This window comes from Drosophila pseudoobscura, chromosome 2 (genome assembly GCF_009870125.1).
Source record: "Drosophila pseudoobscura strain MV-25-SWS-2005 chromosome 2, UCI_Dpse_MV25, whole genome shotgun sequence".
NCBI classification, from domain to species: domain Eukaryota; kingdom Metazoa; phylum Arthropoda; class Insecta; order Diptera; family Drosophilidae; genus Drosophila; species Drosophila pseudoobscura.
Genome location: NC_046679.1, coordinates 7,463,381 through 7,482,371, shown reverse-complemented (window position 1 = coordinate 7,482,371; position 18,991 = coordinate 7,463,381). Strand labels below are relative to the sequence as shown.

The 18,991-nt window shown below is 47.2% G+C and overlaps 1 protein-coding gene across 3 annotated transcripts in view; it reads right to left on the bottom strand.

Moving 5' to 3' along the window:
• hth (Meis homeobox homothorax) overlaps positions 1 to 18,991 on the bottom strand; it is a 106,745-nt gene that overhangs the window by 43,927 nt on the left and 43,827 nt on the right. For all 3 annotated transcript variants that reach the window (XM_003736317.3, XM_003736321.3, XM_003736316.3), the window contains exon 7: positions 8,249 to 8,372. In XM_003736317.3, coding sequence (XP_003736365.1) covers positions 8,249 to 8,372 — 124 coding nt within the window. The remainder of the gene's footprint in view (positions 1 to 8,248; positions 8,373 to 18,991) is intronic.

The window sequence follows — 18,991 nt, the reverse complement described above, 5'->3', positions numbered from 1 at the left end:
AACAAATTAGGGTGCGCCTATAATTAATAACATTTTCAACAAAACATATACACTCGTAGAGTGGGCAAAGAGTGGGAACCATTTCATTAACTTCACATTACACATTACACATTGCAGGAGCCAGGGAAGAGCCACTGCAATAGTTCCAAACTGGGACAGAGACACGTGTAAGTACGAGTACGGATGTTTCCCTTATGCACACACACACACAAGAAGTGCACGCAACTATCCAAAGAGACAGAGACAGAGGCAGGGACAGGTATGAGTATGAGTCAATCCATTAACGTTTTGATAAAAGATCTTTATGACGACACTCCAAGCGGCAGCGACGCCGGCAATCATCATCATCAGCAACAGCCAACAGCCACAAGAGCCACAAAAATGGGCTTTGGTACGTGTCAGCAAGAAACGAGACACACCATCGAGTGAAAAGTAATTGCGTTTAAATGCGTTTACATTAGGGCCCGAAAAAAGCCGCACATATCATCAATACATGATGTGCAATGGAACTCGGCTCGAGTTTGGCCTAATTGCAGAGTTCCATTGATGGCCAGATGGGCGGGCAGCTCCATCAAGGACAATTATTACATTACACTTGTAATGCCGGCCTTTAATGGCATTATTAATGCAGCCAGCCGCACTCGGGACCGGACCGGATCGGACCGGACCGGGGAAGCCCTGAAATAAATCTCCATCGGCGACTTTACGACAGCCAAAGGCCGCCGCCAGTAAAAACACTCACCCACAACCTACAACCTCAACTCCCCGACCCGTCCAGATAACTCTCACACCCCCCCCTGAACGGTTTTCTTTTACGATTTTTTAATAGTTCTCACATAGATTTTATAGTTCGTTTCCCCATTCCTTGGGGCACTGTCTATCTCCCTGGCCGCTTTGATGGGGCACTATTTGTTTTTCTTACTTTTGGCCAGAGCGCATAAAATTGATTTCCTTTCCCGGTGCCCGTTTCCCCGGTGCCCGGTGCCCGTTTCCCCGGTGCCCGGTTCCCGGTTCCCAGTTCCCGGTTTACGGAGCGTTTACTCTTTCGCCTGTCATAAAATTTATGTTTATGTCGTAAAATTTAGTTCGATTTTTTTCGCTTCTTCAGCTCTGGCTCGAGCAATCAATGTGCGTGCTTCTTGCAGGATTTTTAGTGGACCACACCAGGTGTTTACAAAGGGTTTTCGCTCAGACAATGCGGCGTATACGCAACGTGTTTTTTTTTTTTGCCGGGCTCTAGAGAAAGGAAATGGAAGCACGGGGGCAAAAAATTGTCGCTTTCTTGATATAAACAAACGACAGACATTTATTTTTATTACACACCTTTTTCGGCCTTTTTGGCAGAGGGTGATGGCCCACAGAGTGGGAGGGAGGGATGACACTTTGGTAGTAGATTCTAGTTATTCTAATGCACATTTCATAGGCAATTCCAAATTAGGCAATGTTTGGCAATGTACTTGGCTGTCACCCCCCCACAAACAGACACCTCAGACCTCAGACCTCAACCCTCAGGACTCAGGACTTAGGCCTCACGACGACTCGGTGCTCCGGTTCTCAGGACTCGGCTCTCCGGTTCCCCTCAATGTACATCAAGGTGTGGCAGTGTGGCTGTGTGGCTGTGGCCGAGGGGTGGTTGGACGACTCGTGCTTATAAAAAAGTAATTTTCTCATTTCTTGCCAACGTTCGAGGCTTTTTGTATATTAGAAGAAATGGCTTTATTTATTTCTTATTTCTTACAAGTGGAGAAAAACTTTGCCGCTTTCTCTGTACGCTCTCCACTCTCCATCGTGCCCTGCTCTACTTTACTTGGATGCTGTTTGGTTTGCTTTTTTTTTTCTGGTTGGGCGCCCGTTAAATTGGCAAGTTTGTTGTGCTAAGTTTTTGGGGTCTCTCGCTGCCTCGGAGAGCACATAAATTAGACGCACAAATTAGAAATTATGTGCGCATTTAAATGTGAAGAGGACTGGGACTCCAGTTACAGCTCCAGCTCCAGCTGCTGAATGGCCCTGCCCCATTCGCAGTTTCTCCGACTGTCTGCTCCATATGTTGGCTAATGAAATGGCGGATGGAGGAGGCAGGAGGCAGTCGGCAGGCGGCTGGCGGCTGGAGGCAGGAGACAGGCCCTGAGTGTATGCCCTGCCTTTTAGTCAAACTCAATGAATATTTGAAGAGCCACCAAACGAATGGCAAAAGGCAAAAAAAAAGAAGGCTGAGAAACCGAAATGGGAATGGAACTTTTGTGCCACGGCGCCATTTGGCGCTACAAAAGATATTTTTCCATTGAAAGCGTACGGGTACGGGCAAAAAAAAGTTGTTTAAATTTAGCCCAAGACACATGTGTGTATCCGCGTGCCACATGCAGTGGGTGTGTGTGGGTGTGGGTGGTGCTCCACGGGGCGGGGTGCTTACAATTCCGCATTTCGCGTTCTTTGTGGTTGTCGTCATTATTTGCTCTTCTTTTTTCGGCCGGAGACAATTGTCAGGGCAGAGATTCGCAAGAAGTTCAATGATCGAACCAAGACTCTGGGTCTTTGCCCTCTCTCCCGGCAACCAATTTGCGGCACTTCCCCCCACTTTATCGAATCATTTGCATCCCGTTGCCGTGCCCCTACCCTTTCCCCGTCGCTAATGTCGTTTATCATTAGGCTAACCCACAATTTCCATTCTGTTGAACAGGAAAATGTGTGTATATCTAGCACAATTTTCTACACAATTTTCTTCCTGTTGACGCTAGATAATTTCTGTGGTGTGTTTCTTTTTGGGAGAGCGAATTACAAAATGTCAAATTTCCCCCCCACCCCTGCAGCACACGCCCCCGAACAAAACGCCCCCGACACGCTCCAACTCGGGGGAAGGGAGGCGGCGGTGGACTTGTAGGTGGCATAACGAAACCTGTCTGCCCGCCCGCCTGCCTACCTCGTCAGGTGAGCCGACCACGCCCCCTCAAGCACTGGGCGCATAATTTGTCATTGAATGTTTGCCTTTCGAGGGCGGTGGCACGCCCACTGCTGGTCGGACGGTCGGTCAGTGGACGCAGGATAATGGTAATGCTAATGTCTTAGGTGTTGCTGTTGCTGCAAGAATGTTTGTCCAGGGAACAAAAAGCCGAACAAGGGGGGCAAGAGGGGGCGTGTCCACTCGAGAGTGGGTAGCTGTTGTTGTACGAGTGTATCCTGGCTAAAACATTTTCTGCCTAATTTTCCTGTTCGAGCATTTAAAAAGCATTTAGCATACAGTGGCGTCCCTCAAAACCTGTCCGCTTGCAGCCCGCTATCTGCTGAAAGAGAGAGAGAGGGAGAGCGCGAGAGGTCGTCAGAGCTCACTACACAAACGGCCATACATATAAAGGCATATAATTATAATCGCTGATAAATGTTTCATACTAATAAACACTTAAAGAGAACAAGAGGAGCATGGAATGGATGAGGGGACGGGCATCGGGAATCGGGATTGGGATCGGGACGTGTGACGCTAATGACACTTGGCTCCATCGTTGTCGGTTGTCCGTTGTCGTAGTCGTTGTGCTGGGCAAAAATGAAATGATTTGTGTGAGAGATTGCATGCCTCGCAGTGATTTGTGATTTGTGTGTTGAGAAATGCAATTTTAAACGGAGGGGAACTTGCAACCGGCAGCTTGATAAGCCGCAGCACTGTCATCAGCGGCATCCAGCACTTGATAGCTCTATTAATGGCACGCCAGAAGACCCCTTCAACCGACCACCGACCGCCATCTATCTCTATCTGTCTCTCCGAATTGCAGTTGGAAGGAAATCCAAAATGAATGAATGCGAATATAATGAATAATAAAAGTCAAGACTACATGATTTTTAATGTTTCGCAGCGAATGAATGGCCGACGCTAGCATTGAGGTTAAAAAACAAATCAAAAATAATCATAAAAAAACAAATGAGAGTAAGACAGAAAGATCTGCCCGTCCCTGTCTCGCTGTCTCTCTGCCTCTCGGTGTTTCTTATCAACTTTGTGGCTGGAGTGATCGTCCAGCTGTGTCCAATTTATTCAACCGCCAGTGTTGTAGATCCATAACTATATTACGGCGATAAGTGCAAAGCTAGACAAATTCCAAGTCAAAGTCAGCGACCAACCGACCACCCATGAAACACGATTCCCATCCCATGCCTCATCCGCATCAGGATGAGCCGCCCTAAAGGAAGTCCGCTGTTTGTCAGGAGTCGCAACCCTCCGCGGCGCGCCGTGTGGCAGGCAGCAACAATGAAGCGTTTGTTGCCGCTGTTGGTGTTGCTTGTTTGTCAACTTCCACCGCTCCACCCCACTGCTATCCTATCCTCTCAACCGAAGCTGTTCCTTCTGGTGTTGATGATTCTGTTGATGTGAAGGCCACCTTACCTCCCCCCAAATGGAGAGCAACTCTATGCGCAGCCCGAGAGCCCAATCCCTGAGCTTGGGAAATTCGATGCGCATTCTATTCATTGGCGTGTCGGCCCAGAAATATGATAATGTGAATGAGCAAACGAGAGGCAGAGCAGAGCAGAACAGAGCCCAAAAAAAAAGCAACAGTCAGTTCGTAAATTTTCATTGTAAAATAAGAAGTGCCGAGCGCCCTGGTCCTGGTCCTCGTCCTGCTCCTGCTCCTGTCGTGTTTTTTTAGGGGATGAAGATGTATTGCCTTTTGTGCTATTTGACGTAATGTTACATAAGCTCTGGTGCCTGCCTCTGCGGCCCTTCCCTGATTCTCGTACCCATTTCCATTCCCATTCCCTGATTCCCATTCCCTGCTCCTCATTATGAAACATCGTATTTCTGTTTCAAATTTTTATGATTGTGAAACTTGGTGTGGTCCCCGGAACCCAGAGCCCAAACCCGAACCAAGTCCCGGGTGTTAGTTAGGCCCAATCATACGTGCAGCAGCTGGTGCGGGGACTCTTTATGCGGGGATTTCGGGGTTCGGTTCGGTTCGGGCTCGACAACAGATATGGGCAATTTCTGCCAGCCGGGTCTTCTATTCAAGAGTTTTTTTCTACTTTTTTCTTTTTTCATATTTTGTTAATGCGTAAAATTTTAATTTCATTTTTTGTGATCATCGTTGGGGGGAAATTGTGTCATCGTTTCTGACAAAAGAGTTAAAAAGTTGTGGAAACAGTGATCTATATCATACTGGTGCGAATGGAAGGTTATACGTGGGGTCAAAGGGTGGGAGAAAAGCTGCTTTCAATTGAAGAGTGATCGGGTCTTCGCTTGAATTTGCATGCGGAATCTCCCAGAATTTTCACTTCCTTTCACAGAGCCCGAACCGAATGTAATACAATTAAAAGCCAGCTCAAAAGAATGGGAGTGAGGCAAATGCTTTCACATTTCACATCGCAGCCCAAGAAAAACTCCCAAGGCAAAAATCCCTGAGAAAAACTGTCAACGGATCCGTGGGCCCCGGGGGGCAACAAATGGAAATTGTCTAATTGTGCGTGGCAAGATAACAAACAGAGTTAGAGCTTCCTGTTATTGTTACCCGGGCGAGTATTCCTTTGCCCTTCAGATGTGGCCCTGGCTGTGGCTCTGACTGTGGCTCTGACTGTGGATGTTGTGGTAGCTGTAACACATTTCATCAATGTAAATAACAAGAGCAACAAACGGAAGATAATCGCCTTAGTGCTGGAAAAAGTGCACTCCAAATAAGGTCAGCAGCAGCAGCAGAGGAGGAGGAGGATTTAAATGCCACAATGACAAAAACAAGCTGCCACACGGACAGATCCGCTGCCATGAACAACCCTCCCGGCGTGGCTTTAAAACTGTAACAATTGGCAATTGTGTGGGTCTTGCGGCTTGACGAACTCCGAGAGCCGAGCGGAAAGGATAACACGCACTTCTGGGACCAGCCCTCCCTCTCTCCCCCTCTCCCTCTCACTCTCACTGTGTTGCCACCCGGCGACCCGCTGCCATGAAAGTTAATTTACGTCACGCAGCATTTTCAATCAATGTCAGGCGGAGGGTAGTCGGAATCAAAAGGGGTTGCCTGCTGCTGTTGCTGCCTGCCCGCCTGCTGTTCTTGTTTATTTTCATTTTCGATTCTATTTTTTCATCAAATTGATCTCGTTTTGATTTGCATTTAAGAGCGCGACACTTGACAAGTCGCCGTGTGCAAATAAACACATTGAACGCAATACAAAATACACAAAATACTCGACACCCGTCTTAGGGGTCTTTAACAGGGCATTACCGTCAAGTGTGACGGGTCTGGGCCTGGGTCTGGGTCTGGCGACCCTGGCAGCCATTAGCTCATCACCATCAAAAATCACAAAAATATTTTTTAATTGAAACTCTCCTCTGATGGAAGATGGAAGAACTTGTGGAGTTGTGGCTGGGCTTGATGAGGGTGCCATATAATTATGCCGACTCCCGAGGTCTGCGGCTGTCAGCCACATAGCCGGGGTTTTTATAGGGAAATCTATCGTTTGGTTGACGCCCAACACACACACTCTCTCTATTGCTGGGGCTATCTATCCACGAGTGTGTATAATTATGGTCAAAATTAAAGACCAAAAAGATCTCTTTCTCTCATTGAAGTTGTTTCCCACTTAGGGAGTTCCCCTCTACCCTGACCTCTCCTCGCATACAATTCGAAGGGGAAATTTCGGGGCAGGACACGCATCCTTGTGCAGTGAGGTTTTTCCTTTGTCGGGGCATGAAATTCCTGTCAAAATTGATAAAAATCACATTTTCCATTTGAATAACATTTTACGAATTCGTGCATAAAATTACGACAGAGAAAAGTATCCCTCTCTCTCTCTCTCCCCTGTGCGCTCTGCAGTGGAATTTCTGCAGCTCGGAATATTCTTTGGTAACCACATTCCTTTCATTCCACTCCGTGTCCCCCCCTCTCCAGAACAGGGTTGCCATGTCTACTTAAAATGTGGAAAATATCTATTTGCTACGCCCGAAATACGCGCCGCAAATTTCGCCAGACAGAGAAAGGGAGAAGAGAGAGAGAAGAAAGAGAGAAGTTTTCTTGCCATTTTCTTATCGCCGCAGCAGCAACAAAATGTACAAAATTAACATGAAAATTTTGCGCGTTGGCTGAAATTATTCAACTGTAGATAATTTTCATTGGCAGAGGGAGACAGGGAGAAAGCGAGAGAGCGAGAGGGCGATAGAGAGAGAGAGAGTGCACTGCTTGAACTATGCCAAAATTTAATTTGTCTACAAAGTCAGGCGACGTGTCGCGACGTGTAGATAAATCAATCAAAATGGCGCGTCAGAGCAGAGCACACACACACACTCACACACACGGAGGCACACATACATGTGCCCATAAAAGTTTCGTTTCTGTTCGGCTCGCTTTAAAGTTGTGTCCGAGCGAAAAATTTGACGTCAACGTCAATGGATTGGCTTCGGAACGCCTCCTCCCAGCTCGTAGAGCCTCGAACCGCGTTCGTCTGCCCCCAACCCCAACCCCTCGTGGTCTGCTGTGGTCAGTGGAAACTGCATTATCACCTTGGACCCCCACTCAGCCTTTTGGAGCAGAGCAGAGCTGAGCGGAGCGACGAGTGGCCCAAGAGTGTCTTTTTCGAGTGGTGCTTGGGCCGGGGCTTTTGTTTTTGTTGCCGCCACAAACAAAGGGGAAAACAACGCACTCACACACACACATAGAAGAGGAAAAAATATATAATATTATTTTTGCCTATCACCATAAATAATTCACCTGACCCACCCCCTCCAAGCCGCCAGAAGAGTCTCCCCCTCCTGCACTCGCTGGATCTTCAAAAAGAAGCGCCAAGTGCAAAGTCAGTCGCACTCGAAAAAAAATATTGAAAAGCAACAAAAACAAAAATATGACCAAGAAATACTAAAAAAAATACACATAAAAATCTTTTCAAGTTGGCGTGGCTGGAGAGTGGAGTCGAGGGCTCCACAGAGCCCCACGAAGACAGGCAGTCTAGGGTCTCCCCATCGTCTCGATCTTAGGGCTGTCCCTATGAGTAGTCTGCGGATCCAGTGCTCAAGTTGTTGCTGTTGCTGTTGCTCTTTTGTCAAGTTGTTGGATGGATGGGGCATGCTCAAAGCTTTGGCGGCACTTGAAACTGAGGCAAACAACATAATCAAACCGAAGAGAGCGAAAGACCTGTCCAACAGCCTCAAGAGGTGCGAGCGTGAAGTGTGTAACACATTCAATAGGGATTAAGGCGATCATCCAGATAGATAGATAGACTCTAAGGCCATTGGGCAGTGATTAAGATATCCCCCCGCCCCCAAAAAGAAATGTAGATTAGGACTTACCAGGGTCTGATGTATCTAGGACAGGTGGCTGCTGTGACAAGGGACCCGGTGTACTACCAGCGCCCGGCGATCGGGCGTCGTCGTTCATTGCTCCGCCATAGGACAGCGATGAGCTTGGCGGCCGCTGCAAGTAGAAAATAATAGTAAATTAATACCGTATCGTACTCTTATAAGGTATAGTAATGGCGGGATAGAGACACTAATGTGTGGCATAGATCAAGAGCCAGAGGCATGCGTTAGCTGTTTGTTAGAATTGATTACAAATTGGTTATAAATGTCGCTTTAAATTGACACGCCTGCCCATTAAATGAGGCAGACGATATGGCCCGAACTGGCCCGAGCTCCAGCTCCAGCTATTGCTATTGGTATTGCTATTGCTATTGCCATGGCCAATGCCAAAGGCAGACATTGTCATGTCTTGTCCGGATTCTTCCGCCTCCCCTCCCGCCTGACTGTCTGCACGACTGTCAAGTTGTCAAAACTGCCACGGCCTGGCCATATTGTGGCCAAACAAATGCTCAAGATTGTCGTGGCCTAGGCCTAGACCAGAGACCCAGCCACAGACCTGGCCCGAACAGAACAGAGCACAACCGACAAGACACAACATCGTGTGCAAAAATAAATATAGCTATAGCTATATATATATATATACTATATAAGTTATCAAATTAATATGCAGCGACTGGCTCTGACTCTCTGACCGTCTTCTAACTAGGAGTAGACTCGACTCGTCTTCATCACCAGCCCCATCATCGTCATCGTCATTGGCAGAGGCAACGGGCAACGGCAACGGGCAGAGGCAACAACCATCGACAACCGACGACAACGACAACGACGGCATATTAAGCGCTGCTAAAAACTTATGCAGAAACCAAAAATGTCAATGTCCAGGTATCGTTCGTGGCCCCTCCCCTGCCCCCATGCTCCCTGCTCCCTGCTCCCTGCTCGAAATCGATCGGTAAGAGCAATTTAAATTCTGCTAATAACAAAAATACAAAACCCGGGCATTAATTTCATGCACGTGCAACCAGGGGGCGCACAGGGGGAGTGGCTCCGGCTCTGGCTCTTCCAGCTACAATTTTTAGCCATAAAATTATTATTTTCCCAAGCTCGTAAAAATTCTTGACTTTCGAATACAATAAATTCGAGCGGCCTGCCGGAGTTCGTTTTCGTTTTCGGTGGAGATTCATTTGGCATTCGAGTCACAATTCGTGTGTTTTCGCTAAATATTTGTTAAATCGCATATTAATAGCGCCCTGCTATAGACAATTTGTCGGTTGTCTTATAATTGTTATTGTCGGGGTGGGATGGGTGTGCGTCCCCCCCCGCCACCTCCTACCGGCAGTCATAAATTTTGATTTGCTAGATAAATGCTGAGAGACCAATGAACTGTGATAAATGTATGTACGTGGCAGATAATCCTTAGATATGCTTAGACGATAGATGATAGATGATATCTTGGCCAAGTTCCAATAGATTGGATCGGATCGGTTCCTGCTTTTCCCACTGCTTTCAATTTCAAACACACTCCGCCCGGCGGCACTCTGGCAAATCTATTAATAATTAGACAACGTTGTCTGCATTTTAAACAACAAACTCACTCCCTTATCCACCTTTTGCACTGTTCTATGCCGAGTTATGGGCCATAAGGTGTCTCTTGATAGTCGCATAAACAATTTCCACTATAAAACGAGTCGCTCGGGTCGGACCCGCCTGCAATTGTAGCAATTGTCGTTGTTCTGTTTATGGCTTATAAACAAAGTATAAAAAAAAGCTCAACTTTGGACTGACCGCAAACTAATTTGTTGTTGGCTCCGAATGGAACTATTTAATTAGCGCGGAGCTGGGAAAACCAAAGTCAAATAATACGGCTATAAAAAAGATAAAACACAACGACTTTCCTTTTATGACAGTGACATTTGATAGGCCTGTCGGTCTGTTGGCCTGGCCGAGAGTCTGGCCCTGGGACCTGGTCGAATCTTTCACACTTGCCGCACACTTTGACTTCCCTGCCTTTTTTCTTGTTCTTTTTTTTGGTGGAAGGGAAGGTTGTTCTGAGCCGAGCTTGGGCGGCTTTCGAGGCGATTGAAAGTGTATCGGGTGACGGCTCGAGTGTTGGCCAGGTCTTTCTCGCAGGCGTGCGGTGCGCTTCCTGGTCCGTGCTAAATGCCAGGCGTGCTCCTTGGACGGCAGAGGACATGCCGCAGGACCAATCGATGCGTGCATTAATTACATTTTCAATTAGCCAGCGGTGCCAGCAAATGAAGCTATCGAATTGCTTCTGTCCCTTGCATGTCCTGCGACAATTATTATCGAATATCGGTTTTATTTAAATGATGCCCTGCCTATGGGGGCGACAGCTTTTAATATTAATGAAAGCGTCCCCACTTCCGTCCCCATCTAACCCCAATTCCGATTCCCTGTCACGTAATGTTCGGCCTCCGCTCCGCTCTCCGCCGCCTTCCGGAGCAAAAGGAAACTTTTTCACTTATTTTTTTGAGAGTGGGAGACCCTTTGGGTGCATTAAAATGATCAAGAAACAATTTTCGTTTACCTGCCGGGGCTGGGGACTGTCTAAATTATTTATTTAATGCCCACTCCCAGGCCTCCCATTCCGCGCCATTCCGGGGGAGTCGCTAAATTTTTGATGCCACAACGACACAATTGTGTGCTCAAAATTCAGATATGACCGCAAGTTTCTATGGGGCCAAGCGGGCCATAAAAAAACCATCAAAAAGTAGAGCCCCATTCGTGGGGAACTTTGCTCAATTGTTTTGGGTTTGCACTTCATTACGGGCCGGGCCAGAACTTGGACTGGGACTGCGGTCAGTGCGAGAGAGAACTTTCCGAGCGAGTGCTCTAAGTCGTCTCAGCTGCTGGAGAGACTCGTAATTGCCAGAAGGTCGGGGGACTGTGGGGGGTGCTATATCGACGTTCGACGCGTGTCATGAGGGTCCCACCCAAAAAGTCAAAATATGCAATTTCCACTGAGAGCAGAAGTGGAACTCTATAATTTCGGGAATCACAGCTCCTTGATGGTTAATCACTACAATCAACAGTTGGACCGACGGGCAAAACAATCAAATTATGGCCAGAAAACTCAGTTAGTTCGGCGCGTGGGAAGTTTTCTTATTTGGGGCGTGGCTGCACAGAGAGAGAGGGAGAGATTTACTCCCTTGTAATTGCCCGGCAGCCGTGTGCCGGAGTCCTGCGTTTGACATCTGAGAGGGGTTCCGATGGGGTGTAAGCCGCTGCGAGCCCTGCGGCGGAGGCTGAATCTGAATCCGTATCCGAATCCCAGTCCCAGTCTGAGTCTGGCCGGGATTAGGACTTTGCTTCGGGCTCATTTCACAATTAAAAATACAAACTACGGCTTAACGGGGAACAGGAATGGGACTGCCGGAGAAAAAACTGCAATAATCATTGGTTTCGGGTATTGTTTGTTCAGTCCGTGCCAAGTGGACGTGAAACATATTTTTCTCTATTTGTCGGCAAACACTCGGGCAGACAGTCGAACAAGCACCCTCGGCCGTGGATATCCTTAGAGCAAATAATTAAATCCTTTTTACACGGCCGCATCGAATGAAAGTTCTCTGTGTGTGCTCTTCATGCGGTTTTTGGTTTCCGTTTCGCAGGCTTCTCGAGGACTGTCGGTAGATGTCTGGATGTGGTAGAAGCCAAGACCGAAACCCCAATCCGAGGCAATCCCTGACGGCTGTTGGTTTTGATGGATTTGCCGTTGGGTACAAAAGCTTTTGTTTGTCTGTTTGTGTCATGTTTGTTGTTCCTGATTCTCATGCGGCTGTTGTTGCCTGCCCCTGCCCCTGCCCCTGTGCTTAAGCGCCCTCCAGCTGAAGACTCCGTCCTGGCGTCTTTTGCCCCCCCATTTCAGGGGTGGGTGCATCTGGCTTTGGGGGTTCACAGGCTGCTTAATTAACGGTATAGAAGAGTGCCACCCATGGCACCCCTTTCGGTGGAGTGTCGGAGTGCCACTTGAGGAGCAGCGGCAGCACCAGATGTTGTTGTTGCCACCTTTTGTGTATTTAATTGCGCGCATGGCATTTAATTGTTTTTCAAATTTGCTCAACTTGTAAAATGTTTGTGCCCCACCCCCCCAAAACACACTCACATATGTGTGTGTGTTTGCTTGCCATTTTGTGTGAGGGTTGAATTTTTAATTAAAGCTCCTGCCTGACAGTCGGAGAGGTGCAAACTCGAAGGAGCAACGAGAGAGACCAATGGGTGAAACAATTCAATATGGCTGACAGTAGCTCCCTTACCCGCCTTCCCCTCTCCACTTATGGCATGCAAATTGCTTTAGTTAGAAATACAAACACACACACAGATGTGTATGAATACTTATGGCAGGGCGTGTGTGTGCGTTAGTGCTGAGGTATAATTTCAATCAAATGGCAAGTTAATTACACACAATTATTTTGAACATACTCAGACAGAGGCAGACACCCCCAGACACCCCCAGACACCAGACAAACGGCAAGGAAGAAAGGCTTTAAGCCTTAAATTAGTTGAGACACTGGGATTCGAAATGGAAAAGGTTTTTAGAGGAATGAATGAAATATTGTAATCAATTAAAAATTGATTCTTTTAAGGGATACAATTATTTCATTTTAAAAAATCGCAATATTCTCAGAAAATATCGTGCATCCTTGCACTAAATTCTAGAATATGCTTTAATTTTCCATCCTTAAATATTGTCTACTTCCTGTCACTAATTATGCCTAGCCGCGGTTTCCTATCATATCTATGGAATTCAACAATAAAAAACCTAGCCAACTACAATCGAATTTTCGAACCCTCCAGAGAGGTATCATTGATACTCCCTAGAGTGGCAACATTTTAATTTCGTGTCGAAACACTCGACATAATTAAACTAAGCCAACAAAAAAATACAAGAACACTTTCTAGATACAACAGAGACAAAGCCAGACTGCGGTCATTACTCATACGCCACGGTGTGCCGCTCTTCCTCTTGTGGCCATTATCTAACCATAAAGCTGAACCGAAAAAATCTTTGCTCGAAATTCTCGGCTATCAGCAGCAAATGAAATGGAATAAGAATAATAATAAAGAATGAAAGAATGGAAATGGGAATGGGAATGGCCTAAAGTACAGGTCTGTGATTAAATATTTATAAGCTGATAAGAGCAAATTGAAGCAGGTAACGTAACGTACAAAGAACATACATACACACATATGTACATATGTATATACGATATGTACAACAGCAACAAGAAATTTGGAAATCTTGTGCAAACAATGAAATTAGTATTTTGATAATAAAAATTCAGAAGCTACCTGAAACTACTCCAGAATCAGGCAAACAACAACAAAAAAGCAGAAAAGTAGTCAAGTAAAATAATAAGTAGATAAGGACAGGCAGCAGTCAGCAGTAGATACAGTGACGGAGGAGGCAACGGTGGCGCACAATTGTGACTCTATGGAACACTTATCATTTGTTTGCCTTTTGTTATTATGCTCCCAAAGAACAGTGGAAACGTTGAGGAAACTGCAGGCCTCCCCAGCCCCCACTCTGGGCCTCTATATCAACATCGAAACGTCGGAGGGGGGGGGGGGGGGGGGGGGGAAAGAGATGGGTAGAGAGCGGAAATGGAGCAAATGGAGCTGCACGCGATTTTGCATTTCACACAGAATGTCAAATGGGGGGAGAGCGGATCGTATCGGATCGGATTGGATTGGGTTTATCTGCACCACAAATCTCCGAGCTATCAATTTGAACTTTTCACAGCGGAGATTAACAAATGAGACAGAGACAGGGAGGGAGGGGTACGGTAGGGGAGCAAGAACTTTGGACTGCATTTTGTAGTTTCCTCTTTTTTTTTAATTTGCACTTGAGTGCATTTCTCGCTGTCCCGGGCAATGCAAATAAGATAATTATTCAAATGGCATGTTTCACACAATTCCAACACAAATTCCTGCCTCTTAGTAAGCGCGGGGATGGCGGGGGGCATGAGGAATGGGCCATGGGGCATGGAGCAGGCGAATCACGAAAGGCAATGGAATCATTTTCTTAGCGGCAAAGATATCAAGATAGCAACATGCAAATGCTGCAATGATCGCGAGAAATAGATTTGCATAAGCCCAGAGAAAGAGAGAGAGAGAGGGAGAGGCAGGGAAAGAGAGGGAGAGACTGGGACTGGGTTGCATGTGAGAACATTAATCGTGTAATTAATTTGATGCATGTGTATGCAAAGTAATTTCATGTAAACTGTCACACCCGGCCACCTCTTTCTCTATCTGCCAGTGTCTCTCTTTCTCCCCGATATAGCGTGCTTAAGAGTCTCCCCGGGGCAGACAAAAATCAAGCCAGGCGCAAACGGAAAGACAACGACAGCTCCAGAGCAGACCCAGACTCAGACCCAGACTCGGGCCAGGCCAAGCCCGACCCGGGCCCAGACAGTGTCAAATAGATTCCGCAAGGCGATAGAGACGACAGTCCAGACTGTGCCGGGAAGAGGGCCAAGACTGAGAGAGGGGAACGGGCCAGAGATTAGCCAAGACATGGGGCCAGGCCAGGCCAGCCCAGGACAGGACAGGATCGGGATCGGGATCTTTTCGTGGACGTTTCCCTGTCAGCAGCCAAACACAAATCCCCGACCGAAAGGAAAACATTTCCATTTCGAAAGAGAGATTTCATAGATTGCATTTTGCATGACATACGATTACAAGGCGGCCCCGAAAGGTGTTGGCCAACTTATCGCCAACTCCTGCTCTTGGGGCAGCGCCGACATGTATCTGGGGCCGCGATAAGTTGACAGCTGAAATTAGCTTGGCTCTCAAGAGAGGAAAATAGAGGAAACATGCCCATAGACAAGGCATTACAAGGATTTGTCGCTCGTCTGCGAGTCATGCCAGGACAGGCCCGGACCGGCCCGAACCGGGACCCAAATAGTTGTCGAGTCATTTGGCCAAGCGGCGGCATAATATGAAATTCATATACAACGTATTATTGATATGACCCCACTGATAAATGGACTACAGTGACTCAAATGTAGATCAAAGATTCGCGCGTACCACGAGCGGGAGGTTGGTGAGGGGAGAGCGGGGGGGGAGCACACTTCACTGCCCAAACAATCCGCATCTGAATGCGATCCAAACACTCTCTTGTTTCGGGTTTTAGCCCAGTCATCTTTGCCGCGAACTTCAGCACGGCGCTTTTCATTCTACTATAGTAGTTTTTTTCCCCTCTTTTCGGTTTTCTGTTTCTGTTTCTGTTGCTGTTCATTCTTTTCCGAGATTGTCTTGCCTCTGAATAGGGGCGGCCGACTCTTTAAAAGCCTCTGAAAAATGTGTCGCATCATGGCCGGGGCGAGCAGCAGACTGGAAGACGACGTCGCCATTGCCATGACGCGGCACAAGTTCCGCCCCTCTACTCCGGCTCCATCCAGAAAGTACATATTTCGACTGAAAAGCCTCTCCACGGAGTACGTAGTGCTTAAGGTTGAATCATGCCCGAGCTACCAAATCAATTAGAGTTGGTCGTGAGCCTCACTTTTTGGCCATTACTCGCCCATGGAGAGCCATAAAAATTAGAAAATTTGATTATTGCAACACGAAGCCCGGCCAGAGATTCACTCACTCGTTCACTCATTCAGCGAATCAGAGACGGAGCCAGAGGAGGGTTGGGGAGTGGACGAAGGACGTCCCACTGGGCCGTAGCTATTTGCATATTATCGTGGCAGGCCGACTGGCAGGCAAAAGATGCTCTCTAACAAAAATTTCATTACCCAAACCCGAAAAAAGCAAAACGCAAAAACCCGAAAAACCAAAGCCCAGAGCAACGGTAGCGACGTTTAAATGAGTTTATTACATCTTTTGGCGCCTTTTACAGCATTTAGCCGGGAATGATGGAAAAAACTTTTCAGACTGAAGGCTGAAGCTAAGGCTGGGGGGCGGGCCCTCAAAAAGGGGTGCTGGATGATAATGAAATTTCCATAGATTTGCATAAAGCCAAGTCGAACGAGAACTCGAGTCAGTCGGCAGTCAGCAGTCAGATGGGTGGGAGATGCGATGCCCTAAATTAGATAATGTCTAAATTGGATTTAAAACACGCATTTTGCGGGTTTCCAACCGGTAAGAGAGGCAAAAAGAGATAGGGTGAGACCCAGCACCCATTGAAGACCCATCGAGACAACATCAAAATATCATTAGAAGGTTGTTGTTTTTTCCACTCCTCCTCCACCTCCTCCTCCTCTGGGTGTCTGGGCATTTGAAGGGTTGCCTGATGGCGCCCCTGATTTGTATGCAAATGTTTTTGGCCGGGATGCATGAAATTTGATTTTCCATTGGGCGGACAGGTGCCAGGCTTCGGCCGGGGTTCATTCTCTCCGGCTCTACCTGCAGGTAAGCCGATTATAAAACGTAATTTAATTACGCCACAAAAGTCTGTTCTAGGGTTTGGGCTTGTAGGGGTACAACTAGGTGCCATAAGCATATCAAATATATATCGAAATGATGGCAAACTGCATTTGATTCGTGGGAGATCCAATCTCCTCTTAGGAGGTTAATAAATCCTGCTTCTAAACCGACATTGTCATTACGTCATTTGCATGCCCATTGGGTCAGCCCCCTACACACGCACACATACATACGTGCCACACAGAGTCGGACACAAGTTCATAAACTTTCGTTTCATTCTGCCCCTGCCTCAGGTGGCAGGAGGCGAGGCGGCGTTCTCGTGCTGTTTTGCTGTTTTCCGTTTTTAGTGTGGAGATTGCGTGGCATTTTTCGCATATTTCTGCTGCTGCACATTTCGTGCAAAACTTAATTATATTAACTGAGTTATTTGCGGCATTTGGCGCGCTCTGCAACTCCATCTCCGTCTCTGCATTCGGCCCGGCCCTCGAGAGTGGTTGGTGTCCCCCGTTCCCCGGTCCTACCCCGTCCATCTCTGTCCGAGTGCAGGTGTTGTTGAACGACAAAAATTATGACAACTTAACTTGACTAACTGGTGTAGATGGTCGGGTCGGCGGGGGCTGGGCCGGCCGTCTGGAGTCGAAGTTGGAGCTGGAGTGCAAGGGAGATGCAGATAGTTGTTCGCACCTAAATGGCCAGAATGACGGACAGAAAGCGGACAGCGGACGGACGGCGGGCAATCAACAACATAATTAAAGACAACAAATGCTCATGTCCATGTCCCCAGTCAAGACTCTCTCTCTGTCTCCCTCTCTCCTCCTGCGCGATCCGCGATCCGGCGCGTCGAGTGGCACTGTTTTATGTGGCTCTGTGTCCCGATGCCGTCTTGTGGTATGCAACGAGTTGCAATTAAAAATCAATAAAATGCGTGATTTTTGCAATTTTTGCGCTTGCCACTGCAATTTGTAATTGCAATAATTAAAATGTTGCCCAGAGACAGAGACAAGAGAGAGCACTCCCTCTCTCTATCTCTCTCTTTCTCTTAATCAAATTTTCACCTCCGAAAAACGAAAACTGGGAGAAAACCAACGGCGTCAGAGACAGAGTCAGAGTCAGATGGCAATGAGATGCAATTAAATGCGTTTTCAAACAATTTCACTTCACCCATACGCACGCACACGCACACGCACTCGCACCAACACACTCGCACACTCGCAGAGGGGAAGCGGATGGTTGTATGGGGTATCCAGAAACCAACCCTGACAAAATCAGGCAATCAATCACAGAGCCGCCGCATAACTCACCCTTCGGCGGGCATCTCTGGGAGGGCGCAACAAATCGGATTAACTCCGCCAGACTGTACCCAACCCGAACCCGAACCCGAACCCGAACCCAAGTCCAAAAACCCAAAATCCACGCAGGCGCAGGATGCCCAGGATGCCCAGGATGATTTCTGATTCCTCACTCATTCCAGGGGGTAGCTGGGAAATAACAATTAACTTTTTTGTTGAGGTTTTTTTTTTTTTGCTGCCCTTCTTGTCTCTTTTGCTTTTGGTATGGGCGTGCCCGCGGCCCTCCCTAAACTAGAGTCGAACCTGAAAACGAGCAATCAGATCCAGCTCCAGCTGCGCGCTTGTTGATCGTTAGCCAACACTGGTTCGGAATGGGAATGGAAATGGAAATGGCACACTGTCCGCCGTGTCAGTGGCCTGTCAAAATAATCATTATCGATGGTACCGGCTGATAAAGAAGAGATCATGAGTGAGGATCGGTTCAGGATCGGTTCGGGGTTCAAAACGTAGATTGTCTATGGCTGATTAGGAGACGCTGCGGTCCAAAGGTTGACTTTGCCACTAACTACATTAATCAAGAGGTCTGTCTATCTTTCTACTCAACGATTCGACTTTGAGAGAATCTTTCTCTGTGTCTACAGGTCTTGTTTTCTATGTCTTCCACAGCTCTTTCGTTGTATCTTTCAGAGCCAGCCATCTATCTTTATCTTCTATCTATTAGATACAGCATTTACTTTTAGAGAATCTATCTCTATCTGCATTTCTCTCCTCCTAGAGGTCTATCTGTCTGTTTCCACACGCGGCCCACAGTCAATTGAAATTCTACGCATTCCAACAAACAACAAACAAATGCATACACACACACACACACATGGAGAGGCACAAACACACACAGATACAGATACAGAGAGTTGCATATATAGAATTCTCAATTGCTTTCGCATCATTACGTCTGCGAACAATTTATTTTTATAAAAGCGAAGCGACCGCCGCCAGTCCAAAGTTGGCGTCATCATCATCCACGTCTCAGTCGCCGTTGCAGTCGCCGTCGCCGTCT